This window comes from Anolis carolinensis, chromosome 4, assembly GCF_035594765.1.
Source record: "Anolis carolinensis isolate JA03-04 chromosome 4, rAnoCar3.1.pri, whole genome shotgun sequence".
Classification (NCBI taxonomy): Eukaryota; Metazoa; Chordata; class Lepidosauria; order Squamata; family Dactyloidae; genus Anolis; species Anolis carolinensis.
The window spans coordinates 219487887-219508004 of record NC_085844.1 but is presented as its reverse complement, the minus strand read 5'-3'; the positions used below and the strand labels follow the sequence as shown (position 1 = coordinate 219508004).

The window sequence follows — 20118 nt, the reverse complement described above, 5'->3', positions numbered from 1 at the left end:
CGATAAGACACAGCGAGAGCCAAGCTAGGTGATAACAGCAGATTCAAATCATAGTCCAAGCCCAGTCTTCATGGAAACACAGAGATCCCAATGGCGCCTCAGCAACACCTTGCCACACGCAAAATGCAGTGGCCAAACATTCCCATTTTATTCCCCTTCCTCCTGGGTGACCAAACACTCACATATCTGGTCCCTTGCAGATGGAGCATTTTGTAACTTTTTTTTTAATGTTTGTGGTTGTTTTGAATTGTATGTTCTTGTTTCATGTTTACGAATTATTCTTATTATTCGTATTGTTCTTTATTATGTTTAATTTGTTGTATGCTTTCTTTGCTATGTTGGAAACTGCCCTGAATGGGAGAATTGTAACTCACAGCAACCTACAATTGGTAGATTTAAAAATATAATCCGCAATGTGATAGTTCTTTCATACAGAAGCTCATCTTCTACATACAGTAGAGTCTCACTTATCCAACATAACCGGGCCGGCAGAACGTTGGATAAGTGAATATGTTGAATAATAAGGAGGGATTAAGGGAAAGCCTATTAAACGTCAAATTAGGTTATGATTTTACAAATTAAGCACCAAAACATCATGTTATACAACAAATTTGACAGAAAAAGTAGTTCAGTATGGAGTAATGCTATGTAGTAATTACTGTATTTACGAATTTAGCACCAAAATATCACGATGTTTTGAAAACATTGACTACAAAAATGCGTTGGATAATCCAGAACATTGGATAAGTGAGACTCTACTGTAGTATGTACCTTCAGTTCCTGGCAACATCCTCTTGTATTTTTACACTCATCTCTAGGGGAAAAAAGCCAAATATATGACATCAGAAATAGTAATACTAAGTAACATCCTAGAGAGGTGAAAAAAATTCTGTCTCCAAGATGCCTTATCATACTATAATAGTGCTATTTATTATTCCTCTTTCACTGCTATGGCAACATTGTATGGAGTTCTTGGGCCTCACTAATTACAAACACCAGAAATGTATAAAACGTCATGGCATTTACAGTGGTATAATAGTAATAGTACTATTATTCCACTGTAAATGCTATGGCAATATCACAGTGTCATAAGAATCTTAATTTGCTGTATGAACATATGTTTTAATCCCAATAGAGAGCTGTAGTGGCACAGTTAGTTAAACCCTTGTCCCAGCTGGACTTCTGACATGAAGGTTGGGTTGCTGACCTGAAGGTTGCCAGTTTGAATCTGCAGGATGGGGTGAGCTCCCGTCTGTCAGCTCTAGCTTGCAGGTAGCTGAGAGAGGCCTCCCAGCAGGATGGTAACACATCCAGGCACCCCCTGGGCAACATTTCTGTAGACGGCCAATTTTCTCACACCAGAAGTGACTTGCAGTATGTTCTCAAGTCGCTTCTGGCACAATAAAAAAATCCCAATAAGTTATCATTACATCAAACACATTGGAAGTGGGTGGTGATCATTCTTGAATAAAGAAAAATTGCAAGAGATTACCGAGCTGTGACATAGCTGAATAAGAATTCACCAGGAAGTTCTCCTGTGACTCAAACTGCAACAAAGGGCTTATTGCATGTGTTAACAACTCTCCCAATATATCACTGTTAAGATGGCATCAAAATACGTTTTGCATTTGAATTTCCTTTGGCCACAGTGCCAACAATTTCCCACCCTTTCTTCTGCATAACAGTTTGCCAATTTAAAACATCACCTTCTGTAGGTCAAAGGAAAAGAGATGGAATAAATTTGTTCAAAGTGCCACACGTGACTTCATTGCAATTGTTTCAATAGACAAAACAAGGATTCTTGTTGCACTTGGGAGAATGCAATCTAATAGGTGAATAGGTTGCACTTGGGAGTAGATGCAATCTAATAGGTGAAGGAGTCTGTAAAAATAATGTTGAATAAAACATTCCAGTCTGTTGAAATATTGCAGTTAATCCTATCAAATCCATGCATTCTGATAGAAGATAACTTGTCAAGTGACTTGCTGACATCCAAATAAAAGCTCACACCTTCAGGTAAAGTAGATATTCCTCTACAAAATACCTCAAATGGTGATCAATGTACCTTTACATACATAAAGAGAATATTTCTCTATAAACAAGAAACCACACATAACATGAATAGTATTTTGCTTCAGGAGTGACAAAACATAGTAATGGAATGGTCTTGGATTTGCTTCGGAGTGATATGATTTTAATAATTCTTTTAATACTGCTGTTGATTTTTGGTTGATTTTTGATATGTTTCTTTTTACTGTATGTATGTATATGGCATCACATTGTTGCCTTTTTGTAAGCCGCTCTGAGGCCCTCTTTTGAGGTGAGAAGGGCGGAATATAAATGCAGTAAATAATAAAGAAATAAATAACACATCAATACCAGGCCAGCCTCACATCAATACCAGGCCAGCCTCACATCAATACCAGGCAAGATTCTGGAAAAGATCATTAAGGAAGTGGTCTGCAAACACTTAGAAACAAATGCGGTCATTGCTAATAGTCAACACGGATTTACCAAAAACAAGTCATGCCAGACTAATCTGATCTCTTTTTTCGATAGAGTTACGAGTTGGGTCGATACAGGGAATGCCGTGGATGTAGCATATCTAGATTTCAGTAAGGCCTTCGACAAAGTCCCCCACGACCTTCTGGCAAACAAACTAGTAAAATGTGGGCTAGACAAAACTACGGTTAGGTGGATCTGTAATTGGCTAAGCGAACGAACCCAAAGGGTGCTCACCAATGCGTCGTCTTCATCATGGAAAGAAGTGACAAGTGGAGTGCCGCAGGGCTCCGTCCTGGGCCCGGTTCTGTTCAACATCTTTATTAACGACTTAGACGAAGGGTTAGAAGGCACGATCATCAAGTTTGCAGATGACACCAAACTCGGAGGGATAGCTAACACTCCAGAAGACAGGAGCAGAATTCAAAATGATCTTGACAGACTAGAGAGATGGGCCGAAACTAACAAAATGAAGTTCAACAGGGACAAATGCAAGATACTTCACTTCGGCAGAAAAAATGGAAATCAAAGATACAGAATGGGGGACGCCTGGCTTGACAGCAGTGTTTGCGAAAAAGATCTTGGAGTCCTCGTGGACAACAAGTTAAACATGAGCCTACAATGTGATGCGGCAGCTAAAAAAGCCAATGGGATTTTGGCCTGCATCAATAGGGGAATAACGTCTAGATCCAGGGAAGTCATGCTCCCCCTCTATTCTGCCTTGGTCAGACCACACCTGGAATACTGTGTCCAGTTTTGGGCACCGCAGATGAAGGGAGATGCTGACAAGCTGGAAAGCGTCCAGAGGAGGGCAACTAAAATGATTAAGGGTCTGGAGAACAAGCCCTATGAGGAGAGGCTTAAAGAGCTGGGCATGTTTAGCCTGCAGAAGAGAAGGCTGAGAGGAGACATGATAGCCATGTACAAATATGTGAGGGGAAGTCATAGGGAGGAGGGAGCAAGCTTATTTTCTGCTGCCCTGCAGACTAGGACACGGAACAATGGCTTCAAACTACAGGAAAGGAGATTCCACCTGAACATCAGGAAGAACTTCCTCACTGTGAGGGCTGTTCGGCAGTGGAACTCTCTCCCCCGGGCCGTGGTGGAGGCTCCTTCTTTGGAGGCTTTTAAGCAGAGGCTGGATGGCCATCTGTCGGGGGTGCTTTGAATGCGATTTCCTGCTTCTTAGCGGGGGGTTGGACTAGATGGCCCTTGAGGTCTCTTCCAACTCTACTATTCTATGATTCTATGATTCTAACACTATTCCAATACAGACTATAGGGACTTGGAAAGCTAGTTTTTGTATTACAGCTCCCAGGACCCCCAGCCAGTGTATTCTTAGTTGTACTCTAAAAAGTAACTTTTTGAAGCCCTGCATAGAAGCGTATTTGGTAACACGCCAGTGAACAACCCACTTTCCTCCATGACAGAAATGTTCTAGTCTGTGATTTAAATAAACTCATTTGTTCATTAAAAATAAGCATGTCTTTCCCAGTTTTTAGCGTAAATGTAAACTAGAAGTGCTGTAATTTCTAGAAGTTTAAAACTGAATAGAATATTTAAAATACATTCATATGTTTTGGCACTGAGTACAGAACTGATACATTCCAGCAGCCAATGTGCCATTCATCAAATATTCTGAACAAGAAGACAGGTGTCATGAGAAGACAAGTCAGAACAAAGCCATGGCTAGTTTTTCGGGATTTGGCATTCATAGCCTGTGCCATTAGATGGCACTGTTGTGCTTCATAAACAGAAATGTTACTGTATTTCTTCCCTTCTAAGACATACTTCTTTTCCTATATAAAAACACCTCTAAAATGGAATGCGTCTTAGAATCACAGGTGTATCTTATGCATGTTTGTTGGTGGTAGTATTGAAATCAGGGTGCATCTTAGAATCGATGGTGAAAAATGGTACGCTAATAAATCACAAGGACATTCTTGAAACAGCTAAGATTAGGGGACAGATACACTCCTTTGCGACACATGGTTTAGCACAGATTGATATTATAACCATCTTGGAGTCAGAATAATAAGGCACATTGCCTTTGAATGTGTCTCATTCCTGTGGATCTTCTGAATCCCACACACTAAAGCAGCAGTTCTCAATCTGAGGGTCCCCAAATGTTTTGGCCTTCAACTCCCAGAAATCCTAACAGCTGGTAAATTGGCTGGGATTTCTGGGAGTTGCAGGCCAAAACACCTGGGGAGCCACAGGTTGAGAATCAGTGCTTTAAAGGAAGTCCCACTGAGATGAATGCGTAACAGAAATATGCTTACTTAAAAGTAAACCCCACTGAGTTCAATAGGACTTGGTAAAGCTACTTAAAACTCTAGTATATTCCCATGGGTGCAGTACTACAGCTTCAGATATTTAATTTAATGAAACCTATTTTGAACAAACCCATAGATCTTGGACCAGATCTTAGAAATGTTACAGTTTGGATTACAGTTCCCAGAGTCCCCAAGCCAGCATGATCATACCAAGTTTCAGCATTTCTGAGTAACCGAGGAAATTCTGCAAGTTGTTTTCAAGATTTATACACAACTGGCTGTTATGTACAGATACATTTAAAGAGGCCAGATACATTTAAAAAACAAATACAGCTAGTATTAAATTGGGGTAAGCAACTATTTATGGTCTTCAGTAGAGTGATGTTATACAGCTTGCTCCTTATCACATTTCCAAATTGATGTGTCTGTGTTTAAAGGCATACTTAAAGCCTGCTTCCATTTTTCTGACCATCTTCCCAAATTCATAGCCCTCCAGATGTATTTCACTACAACTCCCATCACTCCATCAACAGGACCACATTGCTTAAGGACTGTGCGAGCTTTAATTCAATACATTCCACGAGTCACAGGTTGGAGAAGACTGGTATCTAAGTTCCTGATAATTGTGTGGTTTATATCCCTTTCCTTCCTTCCTTCTTTCTTATTATCATATGGATAAAACACTCCTCATATAAACAAAAACACGAAACTATTTATGACCTCATAAAACAGTTATCCTCTCAACAAAAACATTTTAAAATATTCTTGATTGGGCAAGCAAAGGTGAAAAGGTCACTTTTCAGTAAATACCTATAATGAACAAGCACTGTAACATGAAAACACAGTGCAAAAGAGAACAGTGGTTCTGAATCTTCAAAAATAGTATAAAAGACTGAGCAGGTGGAGTTTGCATGATAACTTGCATCTGCATTACTGTTAAAGGTAAAGTACTCTTAAATCATATATCCTGCAAAGTATGGACATTACTTCAGAGGAGGCTCTTCTGCATACCTTCCTTAACATTAAAATCACCTAAAGGTACTAGAGCAGTGGTTCTCAACCTGTGGGTCCCCAGATGTTTTGGCCTACAACTCCCAGAAATCCCAGCCAGTTTACCAGCTGTTGAGATTTCTGGGAGTTGAAGGCCAAAACATTTGGAGACCCACAGGTTGAGAAACACTGTACTAGAGCTTGTCTGATCTTAGATGCTAAGCAGTGTCAGCCCTGGTTAGTATTTGAATGGGATACTGCCAAAAATACCAAGGACTGCAGGTTACATTTAAGAGGCATGAGGTGGCAAACCCATCTCAAAGTATTCCCTGTTTAAGAAAACTATGAAATTCATGGGCTCACCATAGGAATAACAGACTTGAAAAAACATACCCAAACATAGGAGATTGCTATAGAGGAGAAATTTCCCAAGACAACTCACTCCAGAGTGCTAAAGGTCTTTATGCATTTATACTAGTGCATTAAACCTAGAATCACAAGCCTTGCACAACTTAAATTATTGCATTGTCCTATCACACGAAATTATACCTGTTGTATTATTGCTTGTCATTCAGTTGATAAAAAGCACAGAACTAAAATCCAATTTTGAAAGGGAGCTTATTCCAGCAAATGTCCCTTAGCTGGTCCATTGATTTGTTTGAAGAAAACAAATCATTTTGGTATATGAGGCAGCAACAAAACATATTAGCATTACTTCTTTATTGATATTGGTTTTAAAGGCATCACTTCTTTTTAATTTTATTAATTAGTATTAGTTTCCTATTATAAGGATTAACACAAACTTAAATAAAATACAAAACAATAATAATGGTATATATTAAGCTCTAGGGATCATTAAGTTTGACATTGTACCTCATGTATACAATTGATATAGTTAGCCCTGCTGGTTTAAATATCCTGATTCCATATTTAGAGACAAAATAGCTTCACATGTTCTTGTAATGATGTTGCTTTATAAACTGTTTCAGGTGGTATATGTTCAGAACATACTTCCTGTTCTAGCACATTAATTAGAAAATGAAGAAAGTGTGCTCCAATCTATGTTAAGATTGTATAAGACTCGCCAGAAGGCCATACAGGTGAATATTTAAGGACTAGTCTTCAGAGAAAAAGAGTAAGTGATTCTTAAAAATGGTTTTGATCAATAGGCTGTTAAGGGATCTTTCATATTAGCTCTTATTCAAAGGTTCTTAAAAGTATTGTTTAAGTTTCAGTGCTATCTGCATTGTGTTGGAGAAATGCTTTGGATATAATAGTAAAAGCTCTGTTTACAAGGTAGCGGTCAGTTTCCTTACTTTGATTACATTACTAGATTAAACTAACAGAGTTTCAGCAGAGTTTAAATATGAGTGCACCTGCATTAGGCATTCTCACTTGCTTAAAATGTTCTTTTTATGCTTACATAACTTTTCAAAGGAGTAAATAAGGTTTTTTAGCAGTATCGTTCCTTTCACTTAGTATAGTGTCTTTTAAATTCTTAGACACACATTTTTAAAGAGTTTTTCAAAGAATTAGTTATTTTTAGTATTGTATTGTACTGTAGTTCTTTTCCCTTAGTAGTTCCTCCAATTCTTACAGCAGTAATTTCCTTTCTTACCAAGGAATGAACTGCTACTGCAAAATAAAAAAGCTGCATGACTTGTAACCAACTCTCTAGAAGTAGTGAACTCACGGTCCTCCCAAAAGACTTCATTTTTCTCACTAAAAGACTGAAATAACTCCTCGGCTGTATGATGCCTTTCTTGTTATGTTACATAGCTATGAAGCTCCCTTACTGAGTGTTGAGTCGTTTGGGGAAAATAGTGTGTGCTTAAAGATAAGGATGATGCACTACTGCAAGAGAGTTAAGGGAAGTTATGCATGTTCCTAGGGAGTTGCAGAAGAGCATACATGTGTAAATGTGGAAACTAGCCAACATTCTCTGTCCAAAGTAAAGGTTTATTGATTTTAAGAGGGCTTTAGAATAACTTGGATTTTTCATGTCAAGGGACAAGGAAAATGGAAGCATTACAACTTACAGGAAATAGACCTTACTGTTTCCTTTTCGGCATTCTAGAATTTAAGCTTTTCAGGGAAGGACTTGTCCTGTTGTAGTTGCCAAATAATGCCCAATTACATACACCTGAGTAACCATCCTTAGAATGGGAGTACTGAAGTATTTCTGGCTGATATTGTTAAAAGAATTATAGTTTACAGGACTCCACAAAATGAACACTTTCATGGATGAAAGGTGGGAGATATTTTTCACCAATATTTCTCTCTGTGGTGTTCCCAATGAACTCTCCATTCTTTTTTGGAGACAGCAGGAAAAAGGGGAGACTGGTAAAAAAAATGCTCCCTTCCCTTTTCCCCACTTTCTCACTCAGAAAAGCATTCAGCTGGTAGAATGTAAGGCTCTGCTAGATTTGATTTCTATGGATAAAAGGAAACCTTCAATTTGTGAAAAAGCTAGGTAAATGAGTGAGTGGCTGGTTAAAGTATTAACTGTAGCAGCATCTTGTTAAGACTACTTTCTAATCAGAGACTTTTTTTATTGACAGGTTCTACTTGGTTTCCAAAGATCGATTTTGTTTGCTTGAATATCTGAAGATGTCTGTTCAAAGCTCTGCTAGTACCTTGTCACTGAAAGATATAATGGAAAATGGTTTTCTGATTAGTTCTTCTCGCTATAGCTTCTCTTCGGGTAGCAGCTGTCTGCTGGAAATGAACAGCATTCCTAGAACTGAGGCATGGAACAGTGCAAGCAACATGCAGAATACATCAAAAGACAGCTCTCTGGCCTTAAAGGTAGCTGAATCCTCCTCGAATGGCATGAAGAGTGACTTGCAGGCTTCATGTGATGGTGCAGCATCAACTCCAGTCCAGCTGTTTGCCTTTGACCTGTCAAACCTGGGTTCTGCAAATAGTAAGTCCAATTCTACAACAGATGTATTCTCTGAAACCAAATCTTCTACCCCATGCAAAGAAGATAAAGTCTCCAAACTGACTGAGAACATGCTGCTAAAGAGTTCTGAATTGAACGACAGTGCAACCTTCAAGAAGCCACTTCCACCACCAGTATGGGAAATCTCTGGAATACAAGCTGCTATAGACCAAACCCTTTCTCTAGAGGCAAGCATAGAAGAACTTGGGTTTCTGGGCTCCATGAAAACTGATATAGAGACATCACATTTTACTGTCTCACTGCCTGGTAGTGGTGTGCCAGTACATCAAGCTTCAGCTCTTTGAGTGAAAGCTGAATTTGAGGTAAAATAGCATGGAATTCTGGCCATGTAATATTTCACAAGGCATTGTGCTATATAGACACAAGTCTTACACCATCTGATAAGATATTCTGTTCTCTTGTTGAAGAGAAATGTTGGAGGCCTACGCAAGTCTTGTTAGCTAAACAGCTTTACTCCAAAGCTGAGCAAGATTTAGCTGAATATTGAATTAAAAAAATGTTGCCAAAATATGAGTGCTAGCATCATAATTGTTCATGAGCTATGAAGGACAGAATAGGAAGTTGCAACCCAGCACTGGATTTATTTGTAATTGTAGCACAGAATAATTTCCTGTATGTTTCAGTGACATGTGCCCATTGTGCATTTTTATAGAAATACAAATAAAATGAGTAATTTTTGTCTTCATTATAACTCTGTGACCCGTTACTCCACCGAAACATAGTGCAGCAAGTATTACTATTGTTATTGAGGTCTATTGGATGGTCAGTCTTCCAATGTAGTTAAAAGTACCTATACTAGCTAAAGAGGTGCAGCGGGACTAGCAAGGAAAGATTCCTGATTAGCCTGCCATTTTGCATCCTACAATATCTGCTTTGAACTGGATTATCTGAATCCACTGCCATATATTCCAGTTCAAAGCAGATAATGTGGGATTCTATTCAGCTATATGGAAGGGACCCAAGTCAGATTGAACACTTGGGATGATGCCTTTCTGGAAGAGATCTGTTGTAGCAATAGATTTGAGCTAACCTGATATTTATTGGAAAGCAAATTCTGCCGATAATACGTGTTCCAATGTATTACTGACTTCCCTTTCAAAGAATTGCATTGTGCAAAAAGTGGAAGAGACAACAAATGGATCAGCTATTTTAGATCTGATCCTAACAGTGATGACCTGGTTAATGGGGTGGAAGTGATAGGATCCTTAGATGGGAATGACCATGTTCCCCTTAAGTACAGCAAGTACAGGACAGAGTGAAAAGATGCCAAGGGTAGTCACACACACATTCTATACTTTAAGAAAGTCAATTTCACAAAACATAAGGAAATACGGTCTATGACCCTGCAGTCAGAAATACTAGAAGGGAATGAGTTTATAATTGATGGTTGATTCTAGATGGTAGGGGCCGGGCTGTGGCGCAGGCTGTTAAGCAGCTGCAATAAATCACTCTGACCATGAGGTCATGAGTTCGAGGCCAGCCCGTGGCGGGGTGAGCACCCGTCAATTAAAAATAAAAAATAGCCCCTGCTCATTGCTGACCTAGCAACCTGAAAGATAGTTGCATCTATCAAGTAGGAAATAAGGTACCACTTATAAAAAAGTGGGAAGGCAAGTTTAACTAATTTACGACCTGGAATGAGGAAGTGCCGTCAGAGTGGATGATGAAGCAGCTGCTCCCCCCTGTGGCCAGAATCGAACATCCCCTCAGGAGAAAGTTAAAAATTGCCTCAGCGTCTGTCTGTCTCGGTCTCTGTTTGATGTGTTTATGGGCATTGAATGTTTGCCCTATGTGTGTATAATGTGATCTGCCCTGAGTCCCCTTCGGGGTGAGAAGGGCGGAATATAAATACTGTAAATAAATAAATAAATAAATTCTTAAAAGTGGGATACTAAAGGCATAATCTCAAACAGCTCCAATGAGAAGAAAATATGGGAGATGTCTAAGAAACCAGAATGGGTGTCTAAGGGACTTTCAACTGAGCTAAGATGTAAAAGGAACATGTACAAAAAATGGAAAATAAGGGAAATCAAAGAGGAATTGAAGTGAATCAACTGCACATATAGTGGGAAAGCTAAAGTGTAGAATGAGCACAGGCTTGTCAGGGAGATTAAAAATAAAGAGGGAATTTTGTCTCCTCTCCAGCAACACAGATTGTCATGTTGGGCTTTCTATGCTGGCAGAAGTATATATTGGAGATAACCTTTTAAATTTTCTTATGTAGAGCATCAAAACCACACATAATTATGACATACTCTTATTTTATACTCTGTCAGCATGTTGATAGAGCACACTTGTTAGCAAGTGTTCCTTTTTTATCCTTTTTAACATTTAAGTATTGTAATTGACAATACTTTTGTTTGCACTTCTGATCAGTGCTTCAATTGGTGCAGTTTTCTTTCAAGAATTATGTTCAATATATCTAGGTGTCATGACAATTAACTAGCATTACTGATTACAAAACAAGAAAGCAACAGACGAAAACAGGAGTCAGAGATTCCCTCTCATAGTACAGTCACAAATCTTTTCCACAAAGTCGATTCCTTTCAGGCCAGAATTTTCAGGGTTTGATGCCAGAAGAGTAGCCCTATTAACATGAAAGGTAATTTTAGTCAGTGTGTGCAAGAATTTATGACAATCCCCACATTACATATGCTATTTATTACATGACTTTGCTTATTTTCTACTGTAGATATTTATTATCTTGTAATAAAGAGAAGCTTTGAGAAAGTAAAGAATAAAATCAAGATGGTACGAAATGTTTATTTTTAAAAACACATTGAAATGGAACATTTCTTACACAGAAACTTAGCAAAATTATTGCTACCAGTAAGACAAAGATTTCAGAATATTTACATATTTACAAAACTTCATTAAGACATCAGAAAAATTTGGCAGGAAAAATCCAGTCTATTGATAAGCATGAAAGAAACTAGATTGTACTCTCTTGCTCATCTTTATGTAAGGAAGGGATGCCTTCAGAAGCCACCATGGAATCCAGCTTCACTTGTATCAATATCATGTTCCTTTAAGAAGAGAAAAGGAAAATTCATTAAAGCATACACAGAAAGTTCTATTTTGTTCCTGCATTTTCCAGTTTTAAATACTTACCGGAAAACCAAACCGGTCTGCATTTTGCAATTCATCACTTGGTAGCACAGTAATTGCAAAGCGAACTTAATTTCAATGCACTTTGTGAAATAGAACTTTTAACAGTGTTACACTAATAGCTTAGTTCAGGCCACTTAGTTTTATTTTCAGTGCTTCCTTTCCCCCCTTTAAACTGTCTTCTTTTATTTTTAAATAAATTGATTTTCTTCCCTAACCACAAGTTATATGTCCAAAATGTTACCTGGTTTAACTTCTTGAACTCCACCACTTGAAAGAAAATGTGCTCTAGGATATGTTTAGCATCTTGCTGCTCCTTTGGCAATTTGTTAGTTACCCCCAAAATATCACCACATTTTCGGACATAGAATTCCAGATCATCTTCAGTACCTGAGAAGAACAAAGAGATAGTGTACTACAGGGATACAAACCCTGCTTTAAGTTATAACAAAGATTTTCACAAACAGAGGAGAGGAAAATTGCTCAGCCACAAGAACACTCCAAGGGAAATCTTTGTGCTGACAGACAGACAGACAAACAAAGGCTAGGTAGAGAGGAGGGGTAGGATTCCCAAAAAGCTACTCAGCTGTAGAACATTTCAACTGGAGTCTCTCCACTGCCATAAAAACCCATTAGACCACAAAGAAGAATCCCCAGTGATCAGTCTTCTAAAAAGCATGTTACTAACTAGAAAAGTGTTAGAACCCAAAGTTTATTGCAAAGAACTGTTGGTGCATAATAATTCCAGATTTGCCTAAAATGTTTTACAGCTTGCATTTCCCCCCACAAATTTATCATATTCCTAACCACCTACTCAATAAATGTATCTTATTGGCACCGCTCACATTTATTTGTTATTTGGGCAAGGCGGGCTTTTTCAGAGGAGAAAGTTTCATCCAAATCAAACAGATCCAGGCTGGGGGGAGGCAATTCTCTGAAGGCTGGTGGAAAAACCTAGTAAGAGAAAAAATAAAATGATCAAACCTAGTTCTGTTCTTGTTTCAAAAATAAAACTTAAACACTTGTATTAGTATGTCATACACACGAGAAACAAGCCAGCCTAAATAGCTCAAAGGCACTGTATCTATCTAATCTTTAAGGCTACGCAGGATCAGCCCTGCGTAGTACTGTACTTGGATGAGGAACTACCAATGAATACCAGATGTTAAAGGCAATACAAGTAGTCCTCGAGTTACAAACATCCAAATTACAAACAACTCGTGTAAGAACAGGGGTGAGACAATAGGAAGTGAGAAAAATCTATCGCTCTGAAGGGAAATTCGCTTCTGAAAGTTTTCATAAGAAAAAGGGGTCTCAAAGCTTTATCATAAATCCTTGTTCCACAAGAAGTCACATTTTTCAAAATCCTATTATCACTGGGACAGAAAGGGAGATGAAATCTTCTGAACAGGGGCACAGAAAGCAAAACAAATACCCCTGGGTGTTAACCCTTCCTTATGCTATCCAAAGCTAATTTTATATATATATGGTTGGAGTTACACTTAAAAATGTACGTGTTTTGATTTACATACAAATTTAACATAAGAACAAACCTACAGAACCTATCTTGTTCGTAACTTGGAACTGCCTGTATTTCAGAAGATGCTCCTCTGAGGATTCCTCACCTATGAAGTTCATGGGATCACCATAAGTCAACAGCAACTTGAAGGCACATACACACACATGTGAAATACTGACAAGCAGCCATTCTATTTAGATACTTTTCACAAGCATATGCAAGTGTCATTTTTCATATTTTGGTGGAAATAATGGATTCAAATGTAAGGATTATGGTGAATAGAAGGAAAGTAATAAGTTTAAAGTTTTCTAATATCAGGCAGTGGCAGCCTTAACAGTAGATTCAGGAGTTTCTAGAGACATATATCAGCTGTGTTAGTCTGTTGCAACAAATAGCAACTAAGAGATAAGTATGTTTTATTTGGAACCTTTTCTGGGCTCCTGCCCGCTTTTGCATCCAACAAAGTGAACTGGAATCTAAGAAAGCCTAAATCAAATAAAACATGATTCTTTGTTCGAGTTGCCCCTCAAACTGACGTATGTCCTAATCCATAGACCTTTCTTAGTTCCCATTCTTTCCTACTCTTCCTTTAAACCTGAAGCTTTACACTCCTGTTAAGACATTGTGCTGAATCTTTAAGTTTGTCTGCTGTGTTACCTATCCTGCCTCTGGAATTACGTCACAACCCTCTATTCACTCTACTGGCATGCTCCTATTCACTCTACTGGTACGCTCTTGTTGCTTTCCTCCCTTACCTGAGAAATACAAGTATCTCAAAGAATATACCTATTCTCGTTACAGCACAGATGTGCAACTTATGGCCCTCCAGATACTGTAGGAATGCAACTCCCCTCAAACCTAGATATGCAGCATATAGATAAAGATGACGAAAGGTGAATGTGGGAGCTGAAGTGCATCACTTGTACCATACCCTATTGTAGCAAGTGGACATATTACTCACTGCTGGCTGGAGTGTAGGCAATGGAGTCTCAAATTGAGGCTGAATTAGCTGAAGTGGCTCATATTTCACATTCAACTGCTCATACGATCTGCAATATAAATATTGGTATGGCTGCAGGAAAGGTCCCAGACAACATATTCGCATTTAGAAGCACTTTACGCAGTCAATGAATAAGTGTTCCCAGTTAATGTTATCCTATGTAAACAATTCAGCAGTTATCATGCCTGAAATCTAAACATCCTGAGTAATCCTAACTAATAATACTTTCTAAGTCCTCTAAAACTAATTTACTAGCTAACAACTGTATCATCAATGAGCCAATTAACTCCACTGTAGATCAATATTCTGATATTTATTATTCAAGCATTCTTCAAATGGACTGAAATATATACAAGACTAAACAAGTTCAAGCCACCAGCCAACAGGAAATTGACTGACCAACAGCAACTAGAATTAGGACATTTACCTCCAGTACAGTGCACAAGATGCAGGTTTGGCCAAAAGTGGACTACTAACTGGAATTATTTTGTTTACTATAGAATCTTGCTATGTGTTATTTAAAAAACTGTTACTGTTGCCAATCCAAATAGACAATAATACCAAATTTTAAACTAAGTTTGATATGTGCACATATGAACTACCATCATTTATCCTTTTTCTATTTGTAGAATATGAAACACTGAACTTAATGTATCTTGCAACAAATATTAATTGCCTAAAATCTAGTAAACTGATTACTAAATATCAGAACAAATATCAGAACAAACAATGTTTGGAATGCACTAAATGAGGCAATAGATACTTACTTGATGATTTTGGGAAGTGCTGTAGTGTCCAAATGGTAAATAGACATGTCGAAGAGCGTAGTGAAGTCTCGCGGGTTCTCATCTCCCTCTTGCAGACAAACTCTCAACCGTTCTGACAGAGTGGCTATATCTGGGAGCATTGTATAATCAGATATCTGGGGGGAAAACACCATAACGGCTGTGGATAATGAGGTGGCACAAAAAAGGTATAGTTTTAAGTAAAGAACTTCACTTGCAACAACTGAATAAGAAAGCTCAATTAAGAAACAAATAACACACTGAAAAGAAACTGAAACCTATGTGATACAGTTTAAATTTTCATTGCAAAATGTATTAATCAATACAATTATTATACATTATAAACCAATTTAAAATTCAAAGTCACATACAAATAGAAAAATATTCAGAAAAAGAACCTCCATAAGGCAAGTATCAAATCTAGTGGCTCAATTTTTATTTTAAACTTATCAAAACCTTCTTCCTGGTAACAATGAAAAAGCTGATGAAACAAATGCAGAAATTCAACAAACGTATCAAATATTTTATAGCAATCAAGACTAAGGTTAGTGTCTATTAGAATTATTTTCATACCTCTGGATCTTCTGCATCAATCTGGTTTAAATGGATGTCATCAGTTGTAAGCCACTGGAAAAGTACTTCCTAAGATAAACATGTTTGCGAAACTTTTTCAATTTCCATGATAGATATCATTGTTCATATGCAATTGGGAACAGGGGACAAAAATGGCCTCCATATTTGTGGGTTTAACTTTTTTCAGATTTGTTTGTCAATTTCATTAATATGTTTTATCTACAAATCTCTAGATCCTCCAAGATGATTCTAGGGTCACCTTCTGCTGAACATTGACCATAGAGTTACATTGGAGGACCTGGATTCATAGATAAAACACTTCTCAAGGCATTTGTAGGTCTTCCAGTGCAATTCTATGATCACTTTAGGCAGATACTGACCATAGTCACACTGAAAGACGAAGAGAGGAAATGTCTCTGGTAAAACAAGTTGCTCATTCATGGTTTCTCCACTTTCATGGGGGTCCTGCACTTCTAATCCCAGAGCATATGGAGGGCTAATTGTATACATAAAAACCTCAAAGACACAATTTTGGGAGAAAGACAGGCTACTAATATTAACAGCAGCAACATCAATATTTAATTCAAATGAATATTTACTTCAAAAGCCACACTAAACCATAGTTCTGTATAAAATGAATTCATGTATGGCTTGGGACAACATGCTCTATCTTCCCCATGTGTGTGGACAGAAAGTTGAATTTAAAGTCTTCACTTTCATTTTTGCACAAAAAATATTCACTCTGTTAAATAAAGTCTAAGCTTCAAGAACAGCTGATTGCTTGAGAACAAAGAGTAACAAAACAAAGAATTTTATAATAAAGGCTCACCATGATCTTGCTGTTTTCTTCTTTTTCCAAATATTGGTCAGTGAACATATGACAAGATCCCAATACAGCTAACTTCCCACCTTGATTCTATCAAAGAGTTGAAAACACATTTCTGATCTGTGGGAACCCATAAACTATACCAAGTATACATAAATACTTTCTTTTATCAGGCACACCTTTAAAACTTCATATTAATAATGTAAGGGAGATAACACCAGATCTAGCTAGAGATATAAGCACTCACAGTGAGTATCCTATCAATAAGAAAATTCTTGTTTTTTACCCTAATAAGAAAGGTCAATATAGAATTACACCACTATTTTGTTCACTACTTTTGTTCACTTTTTCTGAGTGAGCAAACAACATGTGTAGTGAAGTTATAAATTCACTACACAGCTAGGGAAAAAATGTCATTTAGTCTGCAATCCTGTGATTAAATCCCACTGAAATTCAATGAGAATTCCAAGTAGACATGATTGGAAAATGCCTGTTAGTGGTTCATAAAGACATATGTCAACATATGCATGCCAATGCCCTTAGCAGGCTAAATTAAAATATTATAGAGATTTTGCTTTCCTAACTGAGCAATCACAGAAAAAAAGAAAAATCAACCGAGGACAACAAATACTTGAAACTGGTAATAAACAAAACAAGCTTAGTGCAACCTGCTCTCCCTTTATATTTTTAATGGACTGTTAAAGCATTTCTGATCTTCAACAGAGTACTTCCACTATAAAGGCTTCAGTGTGGTTCTCAGGAAGAAAAGGGTCTATTTATCAGTGGAGAAACTTTTAGCCCTACAGGCATTTTTCACAATCCCTTAGTGCTCACCACACTTGCTCTGGTTTCTTGGAATGTCAAATCCAAAACATCTGAGCAACCAACATTTTCTACCCTAGCTATATAGTGCACAAACCTATTTTGGTTTCTCAGCTCATGTACATTGCTATTCTTTCCCCACCTTTTCAAATGGCTCAACCAGATGACAGATTTTCCTTCTATTCTTCTTCTGTGTCTAAACAATTATTCTACAATTTTTTTTCAGCATCCTCTTGCAGGATTTTGGCTAAAATGTTCTCCTGCCATACAACAGGAAGGAACTGTCTAGTTGAAGATTGATCCTAGTTTAATTCAATTTATCCAGACAATATCAGCCAGAGAAATAAAAAAATGAAAGGTATTATGGAAATGATAGCCAGGTTCCAGTAATATCTAGACGCAGCTTCTTACTGAAATTTCTGAAAAATTCTTCTCACATTCTACTGAAAAGAACCCCTGAGAAACTGAGAAACATCAGTAACAGTACAAAACATTTCAGACAGAAAAAAAATTGGAGGGCATGGTTCACATAGTGAAGATCTCAAGACATATGCATAAGGCTTTCTGGATTCCTGGACATGCTTTTACATGATGTTTACGAAAAGAAGACACCACTATCAATTATGTGCAACAAAAAGCAAAATGCCTGGATTACTATGTATCCATAGGCACGCATCTACATATGCAAGACATGATAAATGAACAGCTATTAACTACTGCAGGATTTTTATTTTTTTTAAAAAAACCCTGCAAGATCTCTTTCTAAGAATTATTTTGGACAACTGGGTTAATTTCTGTGCATTGTTGACAACTTATTTTGTTTTCATGTATTTCAGATGAATTTTCCTTAGTGTTTAATATACTGTTACCTGTCACTAATCTTTTGGAAATGACTAACTAAAGCTAAAGGAAATGAATTGAACAACATATTTACCATATGATTTTACAAGTGGTAAAACACACCACAGAAGAAGCTGTAGGGCTAGATTTCAAGACAAGATTGGGTCTTTTCTTCTCTTTTACTTACTATAAAGTAGTTTGTCTTAGAAGTATTTCAGAAATAGTGGTAATCATTACTACAAAAATGGATAAAGCAGAAGCAGATGAAGCAACTGTTCAATGTTCTGGTTTTGTACTTGCAAGTCACCTACTTTTCAGAGACCACATACTAACAGAGTATTTATCATAAAAGGAACTAATATGAATGCTTGAATGTTAAGAATACATAAACATTATTGAATGACAAGCATAAAACATCATTTTTCATGCAATAGTTACCTTATAATGATAAAAAGCCAAGATGGGTCTATTTAGAGGAAAACAGACAGATCCTGTGGACAGAACAGCCACTGCTGGTTTCATCACATTTAGTGTAGCACCAAATGGATACACAAACGTGAGAGCTCTACAAGAAGAGCCAAAGAATGCATTAAATATTTTCTGTATTCCATAGAATTACATGTTTTCATAATACACTCTTATCCAAAGCTACAGTTCCCAAGCTTGTAAGCCACTGAATCAACAGAACTTACCTAAATAGTGATTCCCCAAGTATTCATTGATTAATTGGGTCTACTGTACTTGGAACTGGAACTAGCTTTTTGAATGGCTGAGCAAACATGATAAGAAAACCTAATCCTTTCCTAGATTTAAGATGACAATTTATTTTATAAAAACAAAATACAGAATTTTATAAAAGTGGTAGAATATTCCATTTTATTAACATTCCTTCCACTTTACAACTCAACGTATCTTGTCCGAACGTATCTCCTCCTATGAGCCAGGAAGATCCCTAAGGTCATCTGGAGAGGCCCTGCTCTCGGTCCCGCCTGCCTCACAGGCACGGCTGGTGGGGACGAGGGACAGGGCCTTCTCGGTGGTGGCTCCCCGGCTGTGGAACACCCTCCCCAGAGAAATACGGCAAGCCCCAACCCTTTTGAGTTTTAGAAAAGCCCTGAAAACATGGCTATGTGCCCAGGCTTTTGAAGATTAAACGATAATGATGACCCGGACTGATTTACGGCTACAGCACGAGGATTTTGGAGGAATGGATTTTAATCATATGTTTTTATATTTTTTATATTGTTTTAATTGTTTTATTGGATTTTTATAGCTGTTTTAATTATGTATAGGCATTGAATTGTTGCCAATTTTGTACGCCGCCCTGAGTCCCTTCGGGTGAGAAGGGCGGGATATAAATGTTGGAAATAAATAAATAAATAAATAAATAAAAGATCGGCAATATGCCCAATAAGGAAATACTTACTGTGCATCATTTCCACTGCTATCTTCATCTATTAACCCAGACACAGTTTTTCCTGCAGCTCTGCTGATTTCCCTTAACAGTGGAAACATAAAAACAACTAAGAATTGAAATCTCAAAATATGATAGTGTGATAGGACAAGATTTGTTCCACCCACATAGACCCAAGACCTACCGATTTAACACTCCATTGGACACCAGGGCTTCTTTAGGATGGAAGTATTTATAATACACATTCCTCACCACAGAATCTTAAGAAAAATGAAAAAAAGGTTAATTATCTCAATGAAGGATTCTGCCACCACACAAAAAGCTAAAAACATGATTCCTGATCAGATGCATTTGGGGAAGTAATTTTCATTGTGACATGTACAAAAAAAAAGTGTAAATAAATAAATATAACTATCACAAGCATAAATGTGTGGCAAATGTGTCTCAAAATCATCTCCCTCTGACTGTTACCATACTTGTTGTTTTCCCAAGTGTGTT

The 20118-nt window shown here is 37.5% G+C and overlaps 2 protein-coding genes across 5 annotated transcripts in view; one reads left to right on the top strand and one right to left on the bottom strand.

Annotated features, from left to right (window-relative positions):
• Positions 1-6765: 6765 nt before the first annotated feature.
• On the top strand, positions 6766-9418 carry LOC100565258 (uncharacterized). Of its 2 annotated transcripts, none has more exons than XM_003226293.4 (2): positions 6766-6903; positions 8330-9418. In XM_003226293.4, exon 2 carries the CDS (start codon positions 8379-8381, stop codon positions 9015-9017), a length of 639 nt encoding a protein of 212 aa, XP_003226341.2. In that variant the 5' UTR covers positions 6766-6903; positions 8330-8378; the 3' UTR covers positions 9018-9418. The 2 variants fall into 2 exon arrangements, with proteins under 2 accessions (XP_003226341.2, XP_003226342.2); XM_003226294.4 differs by having other exon boundaries at positions 6776-6868.
• Positions 9419-11476: 2058 nt separating this feature from the next.
• The window catches only part of ift52 (intraflagellar transport 52), a 13402-nt gene continuing 4760 nt past the window's right edge, over positions 11477-20118 (bottom strand). For 2 of the 3 annotated variants that reach the window (XM_003226292.4, XM_016996775.2), the window contains 10 exons: positions 19805-19880; positions 19633-19704; positions 18645-18771; positions 16548-16634; positions 15719-15787; positions 15128-15282; positions 14322-14409; positions 12687-12795; positions 12086-12231; positions 11477-11759 (listed from right to left, as the gene is read on the bottom strand). In XM_003226292.4, the coding sequence (XP_003226340.3) occupies positions 11712-11759; positions 12086-12231; positions 12687-12795; positions 14322-14409; positions 15128-15282; positions 15719-15787; positions 16548-16634; positions 18645-18771; positions 19633-19704; positions 19805-19880 (977 nt within the window). In that variant the 3' untranslated portion in view covers positions 11477-11711. The remainder of the gene's footprint in view (positions 11760-12085; positions 12232-12686; positions 12796-14321; positions 14410-15127; positions 15283-15718; positions 15788-16547; positions 16635-18644; positions 18772-19632; positions 19705-19804; positions 19881-20118) is intronic. The other variant, XM_008119078.3, reaches the window with a different exon arrangement.